We start from the raw sequence: 16,100 nt of genomic DNA on the forward strand, positions 1-16,100 counted from the left end.
TTTCTGCATAGACTGCATCGTGTTCACCCCTGAAAGTCTAGTTGCCATCTGACTCCGTGCAAATGTTTGGGGATGCTTGATCACATCATACTTTCCATTATCCACGCTATGCACATGCTTTTCTCTCCATCTAAAAGTTAACTACTCACCATCCACTCCTCCCTACACACGCACACACATACACACAAAGCCAATGTATGCCTTTTTCAAGAATTAGCTCAAATCTCAAATCCTATGAAGCCATCTCTGACTCTTCTAGGTAGAGTGAGACCTCTTTTTTCTAATGCTGCCTGTTTTGGTTATCTATCGCTGCTCAACAAGCCGCCCTAACATTTAGTGTCTTTAAAGCAGCAGAAACTTATTGTTTCTCACAATTCTGCAGTTTGACTCGCAGTTCTGCTGTATTTAGTGTTGGCTGGTGTGCTGGGGCAGTTGGATATTCCAAAATAGCCTCGCTCACTTGGCAAGCAGTGATGTTGGCTGCCAGCTGGAGCTCAGCAAGCGTTGCCCTCTGTGGGCCTTGGTTCTACTTCACGTGGGCCTCTCCCTGTGACTGCTTGGGCTTCCTCATAGCATGGTGACCGGGTTCCAAGAAGGCATGTTCCGATTGGCAAAAAGTGGAAGCTGCAGATCTTATAAGACCTAATCTCGGCAGTTACACATCACTCCTGCCACGTTCCATTGGTCAAAACCGGTCATAGGGCCAGCCCAGATTCAAGGGAGGAGAAACAGACTGTACATCCTGATGTGAGGAGTGACAAAGCATTTGCTGCCGTCTTCAATCCACCACGCTCCTGCTGCCCTCTGTTACCCACCTTTATTATAGCTCTAATTACGTTGTGTTTTCAAGATCCGCTCATGCATCTGTCTCTGTGCCAACCTCCATCTTAGAGCTCAGAAACTGGCAACCCACACAATTATTTCACTTGGTTCATAATGTGCTTTTATTATTCTTTTGAATTAATTGCAGCACTTAAAAAAATGAAGAGGTTTTACAGAAAAATTGGGATTTATAGTTTCTCTTAAAAGGAATTTTTTAAATGTGACAATGCTAACTCTGAATTCCTACATGGCAACACCCGACCAGGACCTGCTGAGTCTCCAGGTGGAGAGAGTGCTCTCAGTCTGTTACCACCTCACCCTGGCACTCTGCACGGGACCTGCCAGGTCCTTATAGGAAGGTGCGTTCGCAACCTGTGATTCAGCTCCTTGAAGGCAGAGTCTGGGTCTTCTCAGATACTGAGCATTTTCATTGTCAAGTGAGGTTCTTAAGAGATTTTAGAAGTTGAGATTAAAAAGGAACTTATATGCAGCTGGAAGTGATAACTAACAACACCATCATCTTCAACGACAGCAGCAGTCTCCTGGAGCACCTGCTCTAAGCTCGTGACTGTTCTAAGCACTTTAACTTATTTGATTCTCACAACAATGTTATGAGAAAGGCACTTTTAATACAGGCATTTGATAGATGAGGAAAGAGGCACACAGCAGTTAAGTAGCTTGCCTAAGATTAACAGGTATAAATAGGAGGAGAGAGACCTCACATGGCGAGGAGAGAATAGGTAGGAACGTCAGATGGCTCCACCTCCAGAGCCAGCATCCTTGTACTCTTCCAAAGAGATGAACAGCTAACTTTCATTTATCATTTTTCCATTTACTGGCTCATTTAATTATCACAACAACCCAATTAAGCAAATCCTTACTTTTACATTATTTCTTTTGCTTTATATCTTTTCTTTAAAAATAAAAAAGCACTACAGTGACAGCTAAAGCCCATTCCATTTCTTTCCTTCTGCAGTGGTAATTAATCTGAAGTTGTTGGAAATAATTCCCATGCATATTTTGTATTTTTAACAAATCTGATTTTTTCCCTAAACACGTATCATTGTTTTGTATATTTTTAAACTTACATAAACATCATACAACATCCATTTTTGCAACTTTCTTCTACTCGTTATATTATATTGTTAGAATATAGCTATAATTCATTTATTTTAACTACTGTGCAGCAGTCCATTGTAAGAATAAAACCATACCTTTTTATCTACTCCTTTACCTTAAGGACAGGTTGTTTCCACTTTTTCTTGACAATGAAATGACACTGCAATGCCCATTCTTATCCTTGCTTCTTTGTGCCCATGGCACAAATGTTTTTCTGAGGAACACATCTAGAAGCAAGCTTGCTGGGTATTAGCTGCATTTTCAGCATTAAGTATTGACAATTTTCTCTTGAAATTTGTTATAGCTGTTTACACTTCAATCTCAAATGTATGAGTTCCTGTTGTCCCACATTTTTGTCAACACTTGGTGTTACCAGAGTTGTTTTAATTTTGCTGATTTAGCATGTGTAAAGTCATATCTCATGGTTTCGATTTGCGTCTCTTCATTACTAGTGAAGTTGAGCATCTTTTCATATGTTTATTGGCCATTTGAGTTTCCCCTTCGGTGCTTTGCTGCTGATATCTTTTTCTCATTTTCACCTGCCTTGTCTTTTTCTTATTGATTGGCAAGAGTTCTTTATAAATCCTGGATACAAATCCTTTGCTGGTCATATAGGTTGTAAATATTCTCCAAGTCCGTGGCTTGTCTTTTTATTTTGTTGTGATGTCTCTTGGCTTATAGAGGTTAAAAAAATTTTTTTTAATGTAGTCATATGTGTGCATCTTTCCTTTATTTGTGCTTTTTGAATCTTCTTTAAGAAATCCTTCCCTGCTCTAATATCACAATATATTGTCTTATATCTTCTTCAAGCAGTTTTAAGTTTTGTTTTTCACGTATTTAAGCTATCTGAAATTTATTTGGGGGTATGTTGTAATGCAGGGATCTATTTTTTTCCCCATTTGGATAGCTGGTTAACCTGACACGTTAACAAATAGTTCATCCTTTTCCACTGACCTATGACACTTTTGTCATATGCCAAGTTCTCATATCTTTGCGGGTCTGATTCCAACAAGTTCTTTCCTGTACCAGTGGTCTACACTATTGGAGGACCACACTGCCTTTACCACTTGAGCTTTAGAGGGAAGCTGTGATATGTGGTAAGGCAAGTACTCTGGTATTCCTCCACTTCAAATTTGTTTCGGCTTTTCTTGGGCATTTACTCTTCCATAAGAATTTTAAGAACAGCTTATCAAGTTCCATAAAACATCTGGCTGGGGTTTTGATTAGAATTGTACTGAATTTATAGATTTGAGAAAAATTACCATCTTCATATTGAGCTTTCCTCTTCATGAGCATTCTTTTGTGTCTTTTCAAAACATTCTCCAATAAATTTTTATAATTTTCTCCATAAATATGCACATATTTTGTTATGTTATACTTATTCCTAAGTATCATACAGCTTTTGTTGCTATTACAAATGGTACTTTCTTAAAACAAAATCTTCCATTTGTTTGTTGCTATGATACAGGCAAATTGGTGTTTGCATATTCATCTTGTCCCCAGAAAGGGCTGTACTGGTTCTGTTTGTGGGTTCTCATAAATTGTCTTTGTCAATAATCAATCAATCATTTATGTATAGTGATGGCTTTATTTCTTCTCTTTCTTATTGTACCAGTTCAGACCCCCTAACACGAGTTGAATAGAAACAGTAAAAACTAATATTCTTATCTTGATATTGGATGTTATTTTCAATTCCTAGTTAGCTAGATTTTTTTAAAATGATGAATTAGGGTTAAACTTTATCCGATGTGTTCTCTGTACCTATTGGGACAATCGTGGTTTTTTTCCCTTTAATATGTCAGTGTTGTAAATATCATTTGCAGATTTTTTAAGTAGATCATCCGTACATTCCTGGAATAACCCTGCTTGGTCACACCCACACACACACACACTTACCTACACATATACACACACTTGCACAAACTTTACTGGATTCAGTTTGCTACTATTTTATTTAGGACTTTTAGTCTTATAAGTGAGATTTTCCTCTTGTACCGTTATCTGGTGTAGTTTAAATAAATAAATAAATAGTTCCTTTAAGAGTTGGCAGAATAATATACCTAGAAACCATCTAGGTGCTGTGTGCGTGTACATTTTTAGCTTCTCATTTAATTTATTAGAATTTATAGATCTGTTCAGGTTTTTTATTTCTTCTTGAGTCAGCTTTGGCTCCTTTCATCTAATTTCCCCACCTCTTCAGGACCAAGACCTCGTCTCCTGTCCCCGGGTGGCTGGAAGCACTCAAGCCCTGAGTTAACAGAACCCATTCCCTCCAGCCGCCTTCTGGTCACCGTGGCCACAGTCAGCTCAGCCTCCAGCTTTCAGTTTCCTCTTTGTTTCTGGCACCTGGAATTTTACTTTCCTTTTGAGAATTCAGTCATATGTTTAATTTTTTTCATATTTTATCCAGTATTTCTAGATGACGGTGCTTTTAGGTTTTCTAATTCCTCCAACTTGCTTGATTTCGAAGTTGTTCCCATTTTATGTAAGCTAGGGTTCCGAGTGGTTTATTAGCCTGCTGAAGGTCACACCGCTAATACTTTTAACCTTGTTATTGAATCCAGATATTTTGTTTCTGAATCCTGTGCTATTGCCTCATTATTCCATGCTGGCTTCTGAAGCCAAGGAGCCAAAACCAGGAAGGGGCACTAAAAAACTAAAGGGAGAAAGGTTCTCCTAGGCAAGGTGGAGGTGGGGAGGGTACCGGAGAGGCGGAGCTGGGAAGATGGATGACACCAGGAAACATGGAGAAAGGAATGGTGCTAAGGAAACGGCATATGGGACTCTTGGGCGGCAGCCGCTGGAGGGAAATTATGGCCTCAATCCACCCTCTCTGAAATCCTGAAATATCTAGCACCTGCTGCAGATCCTGGCACATGTGCACCCATTCAACCAATATTTCAATATTTATGGAGTGTCCAGGGAATAGCAAGAGTGAGCCTCTGCAGTTGTGGTGCCCACCCTCAGGGAGCTTACAGTCGGTGGGGAGACAGATATCAATCAAATAATCACCAACAAATATGGAACTGAACGGTGCCAAGTGCCTGCGAGAAAGGTGCACCTGGTGTGGGAGCCCAGAGGAGGGAATTGGACCCTGAAGGAAAGGATAGGGTACCTTCCCTAAGGATGTGGTAAAGGAGCTGAGATCCGAAGAATGAGGAGCTAAGAGAGAAATGGAAGAAAGCGCCTCTCAGGAGGAGGGCCCAGCCTGGCCGCCGCTCTCTGCGGGAGGAAGCGGGACACCGACAGGAAGTGGAGCGCTCTGCGAGAGGGAGAGAGGAGTGAGTGGTGGGAGATGAGGCTGGAGAGGCCGGCACGGCCACACCTCGCAGAGCTTTAAAGGCCAGGTTAAGGACTGGGGTCTTTAACCTGAGATCAATGGGAAACCATTGAATGGGCTTAAGCAGGGTGCCTGAAACAATCAGATTTACATTTCAAAGAGGCCTCTGTTACTCAGGTGTGCTGCTCACAGAGAACGCCATTCCCAGCCTCTCCAGCCATCACGATGATTCAGAGGAGAACCAGATGGTCCAGGTGGTAGCTGGACAAGGGAGGTGGAGGGGTGGGAAAGAGACGACATACTTGAGAGAGATTATAGTGGATACAATTGATAGGACTAGATGCTGGGTTCAATATTGAGATGCTGAACACGCCTAGATCAAATCGGTGGAAGGCGGGGGCTGCATCATATGCCTGTTTGTAATACCCAGGTCCCAGAACAGTCCCTGACACGTGGTGGACTCAATACATATTTCCTGAAAGGGTGAAACTGATTAGCAGTCTCTCAGTGACCCTTTTATCCCTCCAGTTCTTTAATTCCTTCGTGTGTGTGTCAGTAATCAGCCTCTGATACCTCCTAGGGAGGACTCTGCCCAGTTCTAAAGAGTATACTTTGGGGGAAGTTAATACAAGAGCTGAGGTCTACCTTATCCTTTAACATGAACAGTAACCATAAACTTGCTGTGAGTGTTGCCAGGGAGTGACTCCCCCAGCAGAACCTTCTAAAAGGGTGAATGATGACAGTGCTCTCCTCAGTGCCAGGCTGGGCCGGGGCACCAGTCTGGAAGGGACTCTGCTGTGGGACTCCCTCCTGACTCTTTGTTCAAAATCAGTTTGCCAACACACGAAGAAGACAGTTAGCAAGCAATTTTGTGGAAAAAGTGCAAATGGCAGGACATGAAGTGATTGTGTTGGCAACTCAGTGCCTTCACAACACTGGGGGAAACTTGTCAACTGAAGAAGAAATGAGTGGTTCCCCGGGGATGTTCGTACCTGAAGACATTTGTTTCTAAGTTTTTCTGAGATGTTTCTTGTGTGTCTTGTCTCACACAGCCCTGCTGTCTTTTCTCCACATTCCAGAACCTCCCACTTTCTCCTCCAATCTCCCTTGGCTTTTCCTCCGGTCTCCATCTCCTCCACATCCCTGCCCTCTCCTTGGACACCTGCCTCTGCCCTTTTGCACCTTTCAATAGGAGGCCTCTGTACAGCTGGAAAGAGCAGCCTCCATCTGGGCTTTATTCCTAGACTGAAGTGCAATGAAGGTTTTAGGAAGCCCTGAGGTCCTGAAACAGGGCCTAGCGAGGCCAGGAGTAGGCATAGGGAGATGGCAGCATCAGACAGGTGTGCTGGGTGTAGCTTTAGCACCAGAGGCAAGAAGCACCCAGAAGCCTCGGGGGAAATGAGAGGGTTGGAGGGGTTAGTGGGGGACTAGGATTTGATGGTGGGCGTTGTCATGGAGCTCTATGGGGATTCAGTTATCTCTTTGAAATGATCCCTTCAAAAAAATCCCAGGGAATCGGATCCATCCATGAGGCAGTAGGACCCAGACATCCTGGTTAAATTTCTCAGACGGAGGACAGAAGATCAGAAGTACAGAGTCCTTTCTAAGAAACAGGGAGAGCTCTTTCCCAGGCCGGGAGCTCTCTGGGGAACTGGCACGTTGGACTAGAAGTGAGGTGGACCTGGCCATTCCAGCTTTGAGTAGGTCCAGCAGAGACACTCTGGCCACCCAATGTGGTTGCTCTGAAAGTTGCTCTGGCTGGGGTGTGGTGGGAGCTGTGCTCCATTATGCCTCCCACAAAAGAGGCAGTCATTCCAACTGCCCCTCTGCCCTCCTAGAGTGCTGTGGAGTTGGGGGGCTGGCTCCCCACAGGGGCCTTGACTTGGCCTCCAGATGTCCCCCCCTCCATGTTCATCCCTGTGCTCCTCACCAGCCCTGGCCTGTTGTCAAGGTCGATGGGGACTCTGAGTGAAGCCACAGCCGCCAGAGCAGAAGGGCCTTTCCCCAGAGCGGCCCTGCAGGTGCTGGGCCAGGCCGGAGCTGGACCGGAAGCTGCACTCGCAGTCTTGCCCCTGTGGACTCCCTGGTGCCACACAGCCCTGAGCTCTGTCTGAAGCCCTTGCTGCACTGGTCACAGTGGTGGGGCCGCTCCCCCCGTGGTCCTGCTGGTGGTGTTGCAGGTTGGAGTAGCCAGAGCCCTCGGGATACTGGGGGCAGAAGAAGGGCTTCTCATGTGCTGCACTGTGTGGCAGCAGGCTACTGCCCGCACCGGAGGGAAGAGCACACCTAGCAGGTGTGGACCGGCAGGGATAGCAGAGGAACCAAGTGGTGGACCCACTGGTGGACCACGAGCCAGGGGTGCTGGCTGAAGCCATGGCCACACTAGCCGCACAGGTAGGGCTTCTCCCCTGTGAGCGTCCGTAGGTGCTGGGCTCAGCGGACACTCTGGGTGAAGTGCTTGCCACACTCGGGGCAGGGGAAGCCGTGCTCACTAAGTGAGTCTTCTCACGATAGACGAGGCTGGGTGGCTCCTGAACCCCATCCACAGGTGACACAGACGTAGGGCCATGTGCCTGTGTGAACAGTGGTGTGCTGCAGCTGGCCAGAGCTCTTGGGAGAAGCCCTTGCTACACTGGTGGGCATGTGTGTCAGGGGCTGGGGCAGGTAGGAGCTGTGGCCACACTGGCTGCAGGAGCAGGGCCTGTCACCCGTGTGGGAGTGTAGGTACAGGGTCAGGCCGGGCCCCCTGGCTGAAGCGCTTCCCACATTTGGGGCACGGAAAGGGGAGTTCACATTCCAGGCTGGAAAGGGGCTTCATGGTGGGGGGTGGGGCCTCTGGTAGGAGAAGTTGGAAAAGGTCAGTTGTGACAGCTGAGGGGTCAAAGGGTCCCACAGGAGATAGGGAGCTGGAGATCTGTCCTGCCTTCTCTTCCTTTGCTCCCGCCTGCCTGTCGGGGGAGGGGAGACTCAGGTGAGATCAGCAAGGAGAAGGGGGAGGCTGAAGAGACAGAGGTGGGAGAGCACAGGCCCCCCACCTGAAGGAGGGGTTAGGGACTTTGGTGACCCTTCCCTTCCCCCCAGGGTGAAGTGTGGAGTTGGTGGGGGAAACCCAGGGCACAACTTGCCTGTGAGCAGTTAGCCAGGTTTTGAGGGCCGCCAGGCAAGGACAGAGCCCTCAGAGATAGGCCTTACCTGGCAGGGGTCTCCTTAGGGCACTTTCTCTCAGGCTGCTGGGGCCCTGGGCTCTGGGGCTCAGCTTCTGCATTCAGACACATGGTCTGCTCCGGTTTGGGGTCTCAGACGCCTGAGTTAAATGGGGGGGGGTAGGTAAGGGACAGAAAGGCTCACCTTCTACCTCTCCCTCAGACCCCCTCCCCCAAAGATTCCCTCCCATCCATCTCAGCCTGGTCCCACATCCTTTGTGACCCCCTCCTGCATGGGACACTTGCCATTCACCCTATGAAGAAGGGAGCTAATATGTCACGGAACATCTCGGGCAGTGGTTTTCAGCCTAGGGCATATCAGAAATCACCAGGAGGGCTTGTTAAAACACAACTGCTGGGGCCAACTGATGGCGTAGTGGTTAAGTTCACACGTTCTGCTTCTGCGGGCCCGGGTTCGCCAGTTCGGATCCTGGGTAGGGACCTATGCACCACTTGGCAAACCATGCTGTGGCAGGCGTCCCACATATAAAGTAGAGGAAGATGGGCACGGAGGTTAGCTCAGGGCCAGTCTTCCTCAGCAAAAAGAGGAGGATTGGCGGCAGATGTTAGCTCAGGGCTAATCTCCCCGCCCCCCAAAAAAAACACAGCATTAAAATAAAACACACAATTGCTGGCCCCACTTCCAGAGTTTCTTGTGCAAGGTCGCTCAGTTTGTAAGTGGCAGGGCGAAGATCCCCACCCAGGTCTGTCCCATTCTAGCATCAACCTTTCCTTCTTTCTCTACCTTGCTCCTTTGCAATGTGGATATTCTCCTACATGTATTTTGTTCCTCAACAAAGTAGTCGAATTCCCTTTTGTATACTTTGTATCTTTCAATTTGCCTAACCTGTATATGCAGCCCCAATTGAGGGACCGAACTAACCCGGTGGAGCCAGGGGTGGAACAGAATTGGAGCTCCCTGGCCCTCCCGCGCCCCCCTCCCCCCAACCTCCCACCCCCGGCCCCTGCCGGCATCCGAAAGGAGAATGCCCCTTCAGGGAAAAGTAGTTATTTTTCCTTCTGGGTGGGTAGAAGAGACTTACCTAGGGGAACGGTTTCGTGTGTCTCCCACTTGGTGTCACCTAAATAAACAGGCTTCTCTGTGAAATTCATAGTCATGGGACAGAGGAGGGTAGAGAGAGGGGGCAGGAGGAGAAATGTGAGAAGTGGAGAGAAGTGCAGGGCGGGGCGAAGGTGTCGACTGGGGAGCCGAGGAGGGATAGAGGGGCCCCAGAGGGGAGAGACAGGGGGCCAGGGGCAGCAGGGGGTTCCATAGTGAAGCCAGAGGGCGGCGGAACAGAGGCAGAAGAGGCTGCCGGATGGTGAGGGCTGGGGAGAAGGAGGAGCGCGATCCCAGGAGCCCCTGGAACCAGAAGAGAAGCCAGGTTCATTCCACACTCTTCGGCTTCCACCTAGGTTTCTCTCCCGACTCTTTCCCATCTGTTTCTCTTCCTTGAAACTCCGGGAGCAACGCCCTTCTTCCTCTTGCCCCAACATCCCAGGACTGCCACACCCCCTGGATACCTGGGGTCGGAGAGAAGGGGAGCCAGGATCAGGGTTCCGTGGAGGCGGGTGTAGAAGGGGGTTGCTGCGAGGGTGAGGTGGGTGTCGTCCTTTTCTGCAGGGCAAGAGGTCTCCGGGTGCGGGGAGCGCCAGGTCCCCAGGGCTGCGGTACTTGCCGAGGCTGGAGGATGCCCCATGCGTCCGCGGTATTAAGGGTACTAGGGACTAGGGGAACGAACGGGAAATCTGAGACGTGGAGTGGGGTGCCCTCGGGTCGGCCGGTCAGATCCAGAGTCTGCCTCCTCTGTCAACAGGGCAGAGAACCAAGCGAGCCGCAGGAATTTGGGGCGGGTCAGGGTGGGGGCGCGAAGGGCAACGGAAACAGGAAATGAGAGGCGGAGAGGCTGAAAGCGGGAGAGGGAGAGTCAGTCGCTCCTGGAGCGGCAATTCCTCCCCCTGACCCCCCGTGCTGTTTGAGACCGGCTCGCAGCCGTGCGCCCCTTTCCCCAGGCCCGGGCTTGGGACCCAGCCTCGCCCGCGAACTCGAGGCCGGGACGCAGCGGTGACTTGACTTGAAGCTCCCACCCCTCTGCCCTCAGCCGCCGCCGGGACAGGCCCAGACCTACGACTCGGGGTGGCCCTCCCCCCAGCGGCCCCGCGGCTCGGCGGGCACCGGCTCGCGCATTCCTGGGAACTGTAGTCCGCGGCGCTGCCCGCCTTCTCCGGGAGGCCGGCAGCTCGAGGGAGGTTCTCGTAGCCCCCCCACCTCCTTCTCTTTTTCTTTCCAGCTACAGACACCGGCTTCCCGCACTGACAAGGCATCATTCCCCTTCCAAACGTCGCGTCCAGTCCCGTCCACAAACTTGCCTTGCTCTCTTGAGCCTCCTTCCGGCTTTCCCTTTGCTATTGAGATCCAGGATTCAGCCTGGGCCATTCAGGTTTTAGGGGGCAAGTTTGGGATCTGACTGCACACACCTCTCCCCGCTCCATCCTATTTCACCTTCACAGATGGTTCCTCCCTGTCTTCCTACATATTTGCTGAGCTGAAGGTTCCGAAAAATGGGAATGACACACTGTGAACAACGTTTGACATTCCCTCCCCATTTCCAAGGCGGATTCTGCATGATTTCTAGACTTTCCTCCCCAATCCTTCCCCCCCCCCTTTCTGGTACACCCTGATAAAGAGACACAGAACTGCAGGTTTCAAAGAGGAAAAAAGCAAATTTGTTGTTGTTGGTAGGAGGGCACGAAGGGGAGGGTTCTTCACCTTCCCCCACATCTTGTAGATGGGAGGTTGGGGGGCGATAGAAAAGGCAGTAGATGGGGGCGCATGCCCCACTCTGTACAATATAGAAGAATCTGATATAGATACTTTGTATAAAAGCCACTCGTCCTCATTTGTGTCCTCTTGCTGGCTGGCTGGGCTAGGGGGCACTGGGGGACAAAGAAGCTGGGGTGGTGGGCCAGGACACAGGGACACCCCATGGTCCCCATCCTCTAGCTGTCGCCTTGTGGGGTCACTTTGGATCCTTGGTGGGAGCATAGCAGAGCTCCAGCGGCCGGGACACCTTCCAGAACTTCTCATTCACCAGCTCCAGGGTCAGCGAGCCATTCAGTGTCTACAGAGGAAGAGGGAGGGAGAGGCCAGGGAAGAGAAAAAGAAGTTGGAGAAGACAGTAAAGGAAATGAATGAGAGGACCAAGAGAGGAGGGAAGAAAAAGGAACAATAAAAGAGATGGGCCAAAGCAGGGGCATATGGAGTGATGGGGAAGAAGAAAGGACAGAGGAGGGAGATGGGAGAAGCAGAGGGAGAAGAGGCGGAGTCAGTTAAGACATCAGGACTATGGCTGTGTGTGGTCCTCCCCTTCCCTCCCCTCCAATACCGACGCCCTGCCCTCCGAGGCTCTCACCGTGAAAGCTCCGCCCCCAGGGGCGATGTAGATGGTGTACTGCTTTTCGCTGACACCCTCCAGACTGGGCAAGGCAGGCTCCTCGGGGCCGTCACCTCCTCCGGCACCCCCACCCTCCCCACCACCCCCCTCAGGTCCCCCAGCATCGGAGGCGCCCCCTCCAGGCCCTCCTGGTTCCCCGGCCTCTTGCTGCTGTCTCCGCTCGAGGGCGATGCGCAGGGCCAAGTACTTGGAAAGATGGTCCACTGTGGCATTGCCAGTTGTCTTCACATACCTGACGTGGGAAAGAGGGTAGGTTTAGGGTACAAATAAGAAAGGAAGTAGAGCACTTTCCAAAAGGGCCTCTGGGTTAGGGTTTTTTTTCTGGGTCTGGGCGAAGCCCACGTCTGATGGAAGTCTATGTGATCTCTGGTTTCTCAGTGGTCTGGGGCAAGACAGGGTTCTCACCTAGTCTGGCAGTATTCTCCCTTCTCCACGAGCAGGGGGTGGGGCCGGAACACGAGCTCAATTTCTCCACCTGGCTCCGGGGGGCTAGGAGCCCCAGGAGGGCTTGGGGGGCCCAGGGTTCCCCCTCCCAGAGTCCCTCCCCGGTCACCAGAGTCTTCAGAACCGGCACCCCCACCCACCCCACCAGTGCCACCTCCCCCTGTCCCTACACTGCTCCCCCCTGCGCCCCCTCCACGGGGTCGCTTGGGAGCAGGGCCTGGGGCAGAGTCAGGGGCGGAGTCTGAGCTCACATCCTCGCCATCCCCTTCTCCCTCCCCAGGCTCTCCTTCCCCCCCACTCATCGTGGTGGTCTGATCTGACCCAGGCATCGGCCGCCTCACACGCTGGGCCCTGTAGAAGCAAGGGGTTGAGGTTAGAAAGCACCATGGATAAGGGGTTTAGATTTTAAACTTCAGAGAATTAAGAGGTTAGGGAAATCTTAACGATGACACCTAATATTTATTAAACATTAACTACATGCCAAGCATACTGCTAAGTGTTTTGCGTTAACTGCCTCAGAAAATACAAATCCTACAAGGCAGGGAATTATTTTCTCTACTTCACGGCTGAGGAAACTGAGACTTAGAGAGGTTAAATAACTTGTTTGACTTCACAGCCCCTCGCCTCTCAAAATGCGGTCCAAGAACCAGTAGCACAGGCTTGTTGAAATGCACAACTCCGGACCTACTGCACCAGAATTTGCATTTTTAACAAGGCCCTCAGGTAATCTGGATGCACATTTAAGACCGAGCAATGCTGGTCTAGAAAGTGATTTAATTCCCAGCAGTGTGAATCCAGAGCTTATGCTCAAAATCACTCTACTGTTCTAACTTCCGGAAAGTTAGAGGCTGAGCTATTTTCTTATTAAGAATAGAACTAAGAAGCTACGATTTACATCCATGGCTTCCAGGCCTGACCATCAGGCTGTGGTTCGCTCTAAGGATGCCAAGGTTTAGAAGCTGGGAGGCAGCAAAGACAGCGCCAGGAGTCTGACCCACTGATCTAACCCACCAGCCCTGCTGCAACCTCTCTCCCGGCCCAAACCTGTGCATGGCCTGCATGCGCAGCCCCTCCTCGATGCTGGAGCTCAGTGCCTGCTGGTTGTGCAGGCGGCTGAGGCGGATGAGCACCCGGTCTTGGTGGGCCTCGTATTCCTCCCGGCTGGGATAGATCTTAGAGATCAGGGCATCGAAGTTGGGGTCTGGCCGCAGAGATCGCTTGGATACCAGCTTCTTGCGGCAAGTAGGGCACTCCTTGTTCCTGGGGTGGGAGAGAGGAGGCCTTGAGCAGTCAGTCGCCAGGGCACTGAGGCCCCAACTCAAACATGTCCCTCCTGTTACCCGCTCCGCAGGGCTGTGACAATGCAGTCAGAGCAGAATCGGTGGAGGCACTCCTTGGTGGTCATCGTATTCTTCAGCATGTCCAGGCAGATGGGGCACATGAGTTCTGAATGCAGCGACCGAGGGGAAACTGCAATCTCTGTGCCATCCATGATGGCTTCCTGGCGGCATTGGTGAGTGAAAAGGTGGTGGTGGGTTAGGGGGAAAGGGGTTTTAGAAACAAGTGGTCCACGAAATGAGAGTTTTGAGAAATACAGTGAGATGGTGGAATCCTGGGTACCCCATGTTGGCTACTTAAGGAAGATGGGAATTCTGCGAGAGAGAGAGAGGGGGGCTATTGACTTGGAGAGAATGGAGAACAGAAGGGATTAGTGTCCATTAACTAAGCATAAGAGCTTTGCAGTAGGAGGATCTGAAGTTTGATGAAAGGCCTGGGGGGGGGGGGCGGTGGCAAGATTTGCAGTTTGGGGAAGACTTATTCAACAGAATTCCTTAAAGTGTGGTCCTGGTACTACTTATATCAGAATCCGCTAGGGTGCCTGTGACAAACACAGATTCTGGGGCCCCATCCCATTACTGGATCAGAATGCTGGGGGGCGACAGGGGCATCTCCATTTTTAATAATCTCGCAAGGTGACTTTTATATGCACTGATCTCTGACAGTGAACTGAGGAACAGGAAAGGTAACTTCTGTCTGCTCACTACCTTTCAAATGAAGATGGTAATACTACTTGCTTTACCTCTCTGGCCCGGCTGTTTTGGGGATTAAATGAGCCAAATGTGAAAGTGCTTTGAAAAGAATAAGGGAGTTCAAAGGTAGGGCCAAGGCAGTCTGTGAATCGGGCAGGGTCGGTAGAATAGGGCAAAAAAATGGAAAAGAGGCGGTGAGATTGGGGTCTGCAGATTGAGGGGTTTGGGGCGAGGGAGTGAGCTGAGAAGGGAGACTCCTTGTCACCTGCGGAGTCCGATGGAGCTCATACAGACTCAGTTCCCACGTTTTGCTGGCATTCTGGGCATTCGCCGGCGTCGTCATGGTGACCGGGCACAGACCCCCACCAGGGCTCCACGGCGGCGACGGAGAGGTGGGCTGGGGAGGGGGGAAAGGGAAGGGGCGGGAGGGTGTTAGGGGGGCCGCCCTCGCGCAGACCCCGCCCTCCGGGGCTCCCCCCTCCGCCCCCGCCCCGCGCCGGCGCGGCCCTCACCCGGCTCCCGCCGTCCGCGCTGCTGCTGCCGCAGCGCCGCTCCCTGGGCCCGGGCTCCCGGGCCGAATTCGCGCGGTCCGCAGCCGCTGCTCAGACAGCAGCTCCCGCCGCCGCCGCCGCCATGGCCCGGGCGCTGGGGCCTACGTCACTTCCGCCTGCCCCTCCACTCCACTCCACCCCCCGCCGACGGAGACGTCACCAGCCACTCGCGGCGGGGGTGGGACGCGACGTGGACGCCCGGGTTCCCCCGCCCTCGGGACGCCTCTGTCCTCCGTGCGGAGCCGGCGTCCCCGGAGTCCCGCGCCACGTGGGGACCACGGTTTCCGTCCCCGGCCCGGCGCCGTCGCGCGGCCACCCTTAGCTGCCGTTCCCTTTCCGAGGCCCCCACTCGGGGCCTCCGCTCCGGAGGGCGGGGCCTGGGATCGCTCGGACCCCCGGAGGGGACGGAGGGATTGGAAAAGGGGCCACCTCCCCCACTCGGCGTCCCCTGGCGGCTCTGGGGAACGGCTCCCCCCTCCCCGCACACAACTTCTCCGTAACCCCAGCCCAGGATTCCGGGGGAGAAAAGCTGCAAGGGCTCCTCTGCCGCTTCAGTCCTCCGGTCCTGTGAACGCAACTAAGTCCCGCTGTGCCCGGGATTCCCCTTACCACCCTGGGGACTTGCTCCACCCTCCGCTTTAGCTCTCCCTGGACCCTCCGACCCGCACTCCCCTCGAGGTTTGGGGGCGGCGGCTCGGGACGTCCAGACTCAACTCTCGGCCGGAGCCAGAGACTCGAGAATTGCGTTTGGACAATCAAGAGCCGCGGCCCGGGGCGGGGGAGGGAGGCGCACGGGAGGAACGGGGGAATGGAGACACCACGCGGAAGCAGGGACACACACACAAGATGGGGCCTCTATCGGGGAGGGGGTGTGCGCCTGTGGGTGGGTGGGGGCATAAGGGGCCGAATGTCTGGAGTGGGAAGCGGGCACAGGACCTCTAGGACTTTCCAGTAAAGGAAGGGCAAGGGGAGGAAAGAGAAGAGGAAGGGACAGAGCGATCCCCATTGAGGGCAGGAGATGAGAGGGCTACGGGGAAAAGAGACCGTGATGGGCGTCCTGTCTCCTTCAGCCTGAGCTGGGGCTCCCGGACTTGGGCTGCAGCTGCCAGGGGGTGGCCTGTTTCTGGGACAAGGCAGCAGTGGGTCCCCTCGCCCCCTCCCCCAGTTCCCCCCTACTTCCCTGTCCTCTCCTTCAG

General features: G+C 52.1%; 1 protein-coding gene and 1 long non-coding RNA gene across 2 annotated transcripts; both read right to left on the bottom strand.

Moving 5' to 3' along the window:
• Positions 1-8,033: 8,033 nt before the first annotated feature.
• LOC139045856 (uncharacterized) lies at positions 8,034-9,606 on the bottom strand. Its single transcript, XR_011505027.1, has 3 exons — positions 9,468-9,606; positions 8,414-8,525; positions 8,034-8,169 (listed from the first exon to the last, which is right to left on the bottom strand). It is a non-coding gene; the product is annotated as an uncharacterized lncRNA (long non-coding RNA).
• A 1,522-nt stretch (positions 9,607-11,128) lies between these two features.
• RING1 (ring finger protein 1) lies at positions 11,129-15,474 on the bottom strand. The gene is made up of 7 exons (XM_044776382.2): positions 14,866-15,474; positions 14,619-14,750; positions 13,664-13,824; positions 13,368-13,583; positions 12,285-12,674; positions 11,838-12,111; positions 11,129-11,546 (listed from the first exon to the last, which is right to left on the bottom strand). The coding sequence occupies exons 2-7, from the start codon at positions 14,694-14,696 to the stop codon at positions 11,445-11,447; spliced, it is 1,221 nt and encodes a 406-aa protein (XP_044632317.1). The 5' UTR covers positions 14,697-14,750; positions 14,866-15,474; the 3' UTR covers positions 11,129-11,444.
• Between the last annotated feature and the right edge of the window lie 626 nt (positions 15,475-16,100).

Source organism: Equus asinus, chromosome 8 (genome assembly GCF_041296235.1).
Source record: "Equus asinus isolate D_3611 breed Donkey chromosome 8, EquAss-T2T_v2, whole genome shotgun sequence".
Taxonomy (NCBI): domain Eukaryota; kingdom Metazoa; phylum Chordata; class Mammalia; order Perissodactyla; family Equidae; genus Equus; species Equus asinus.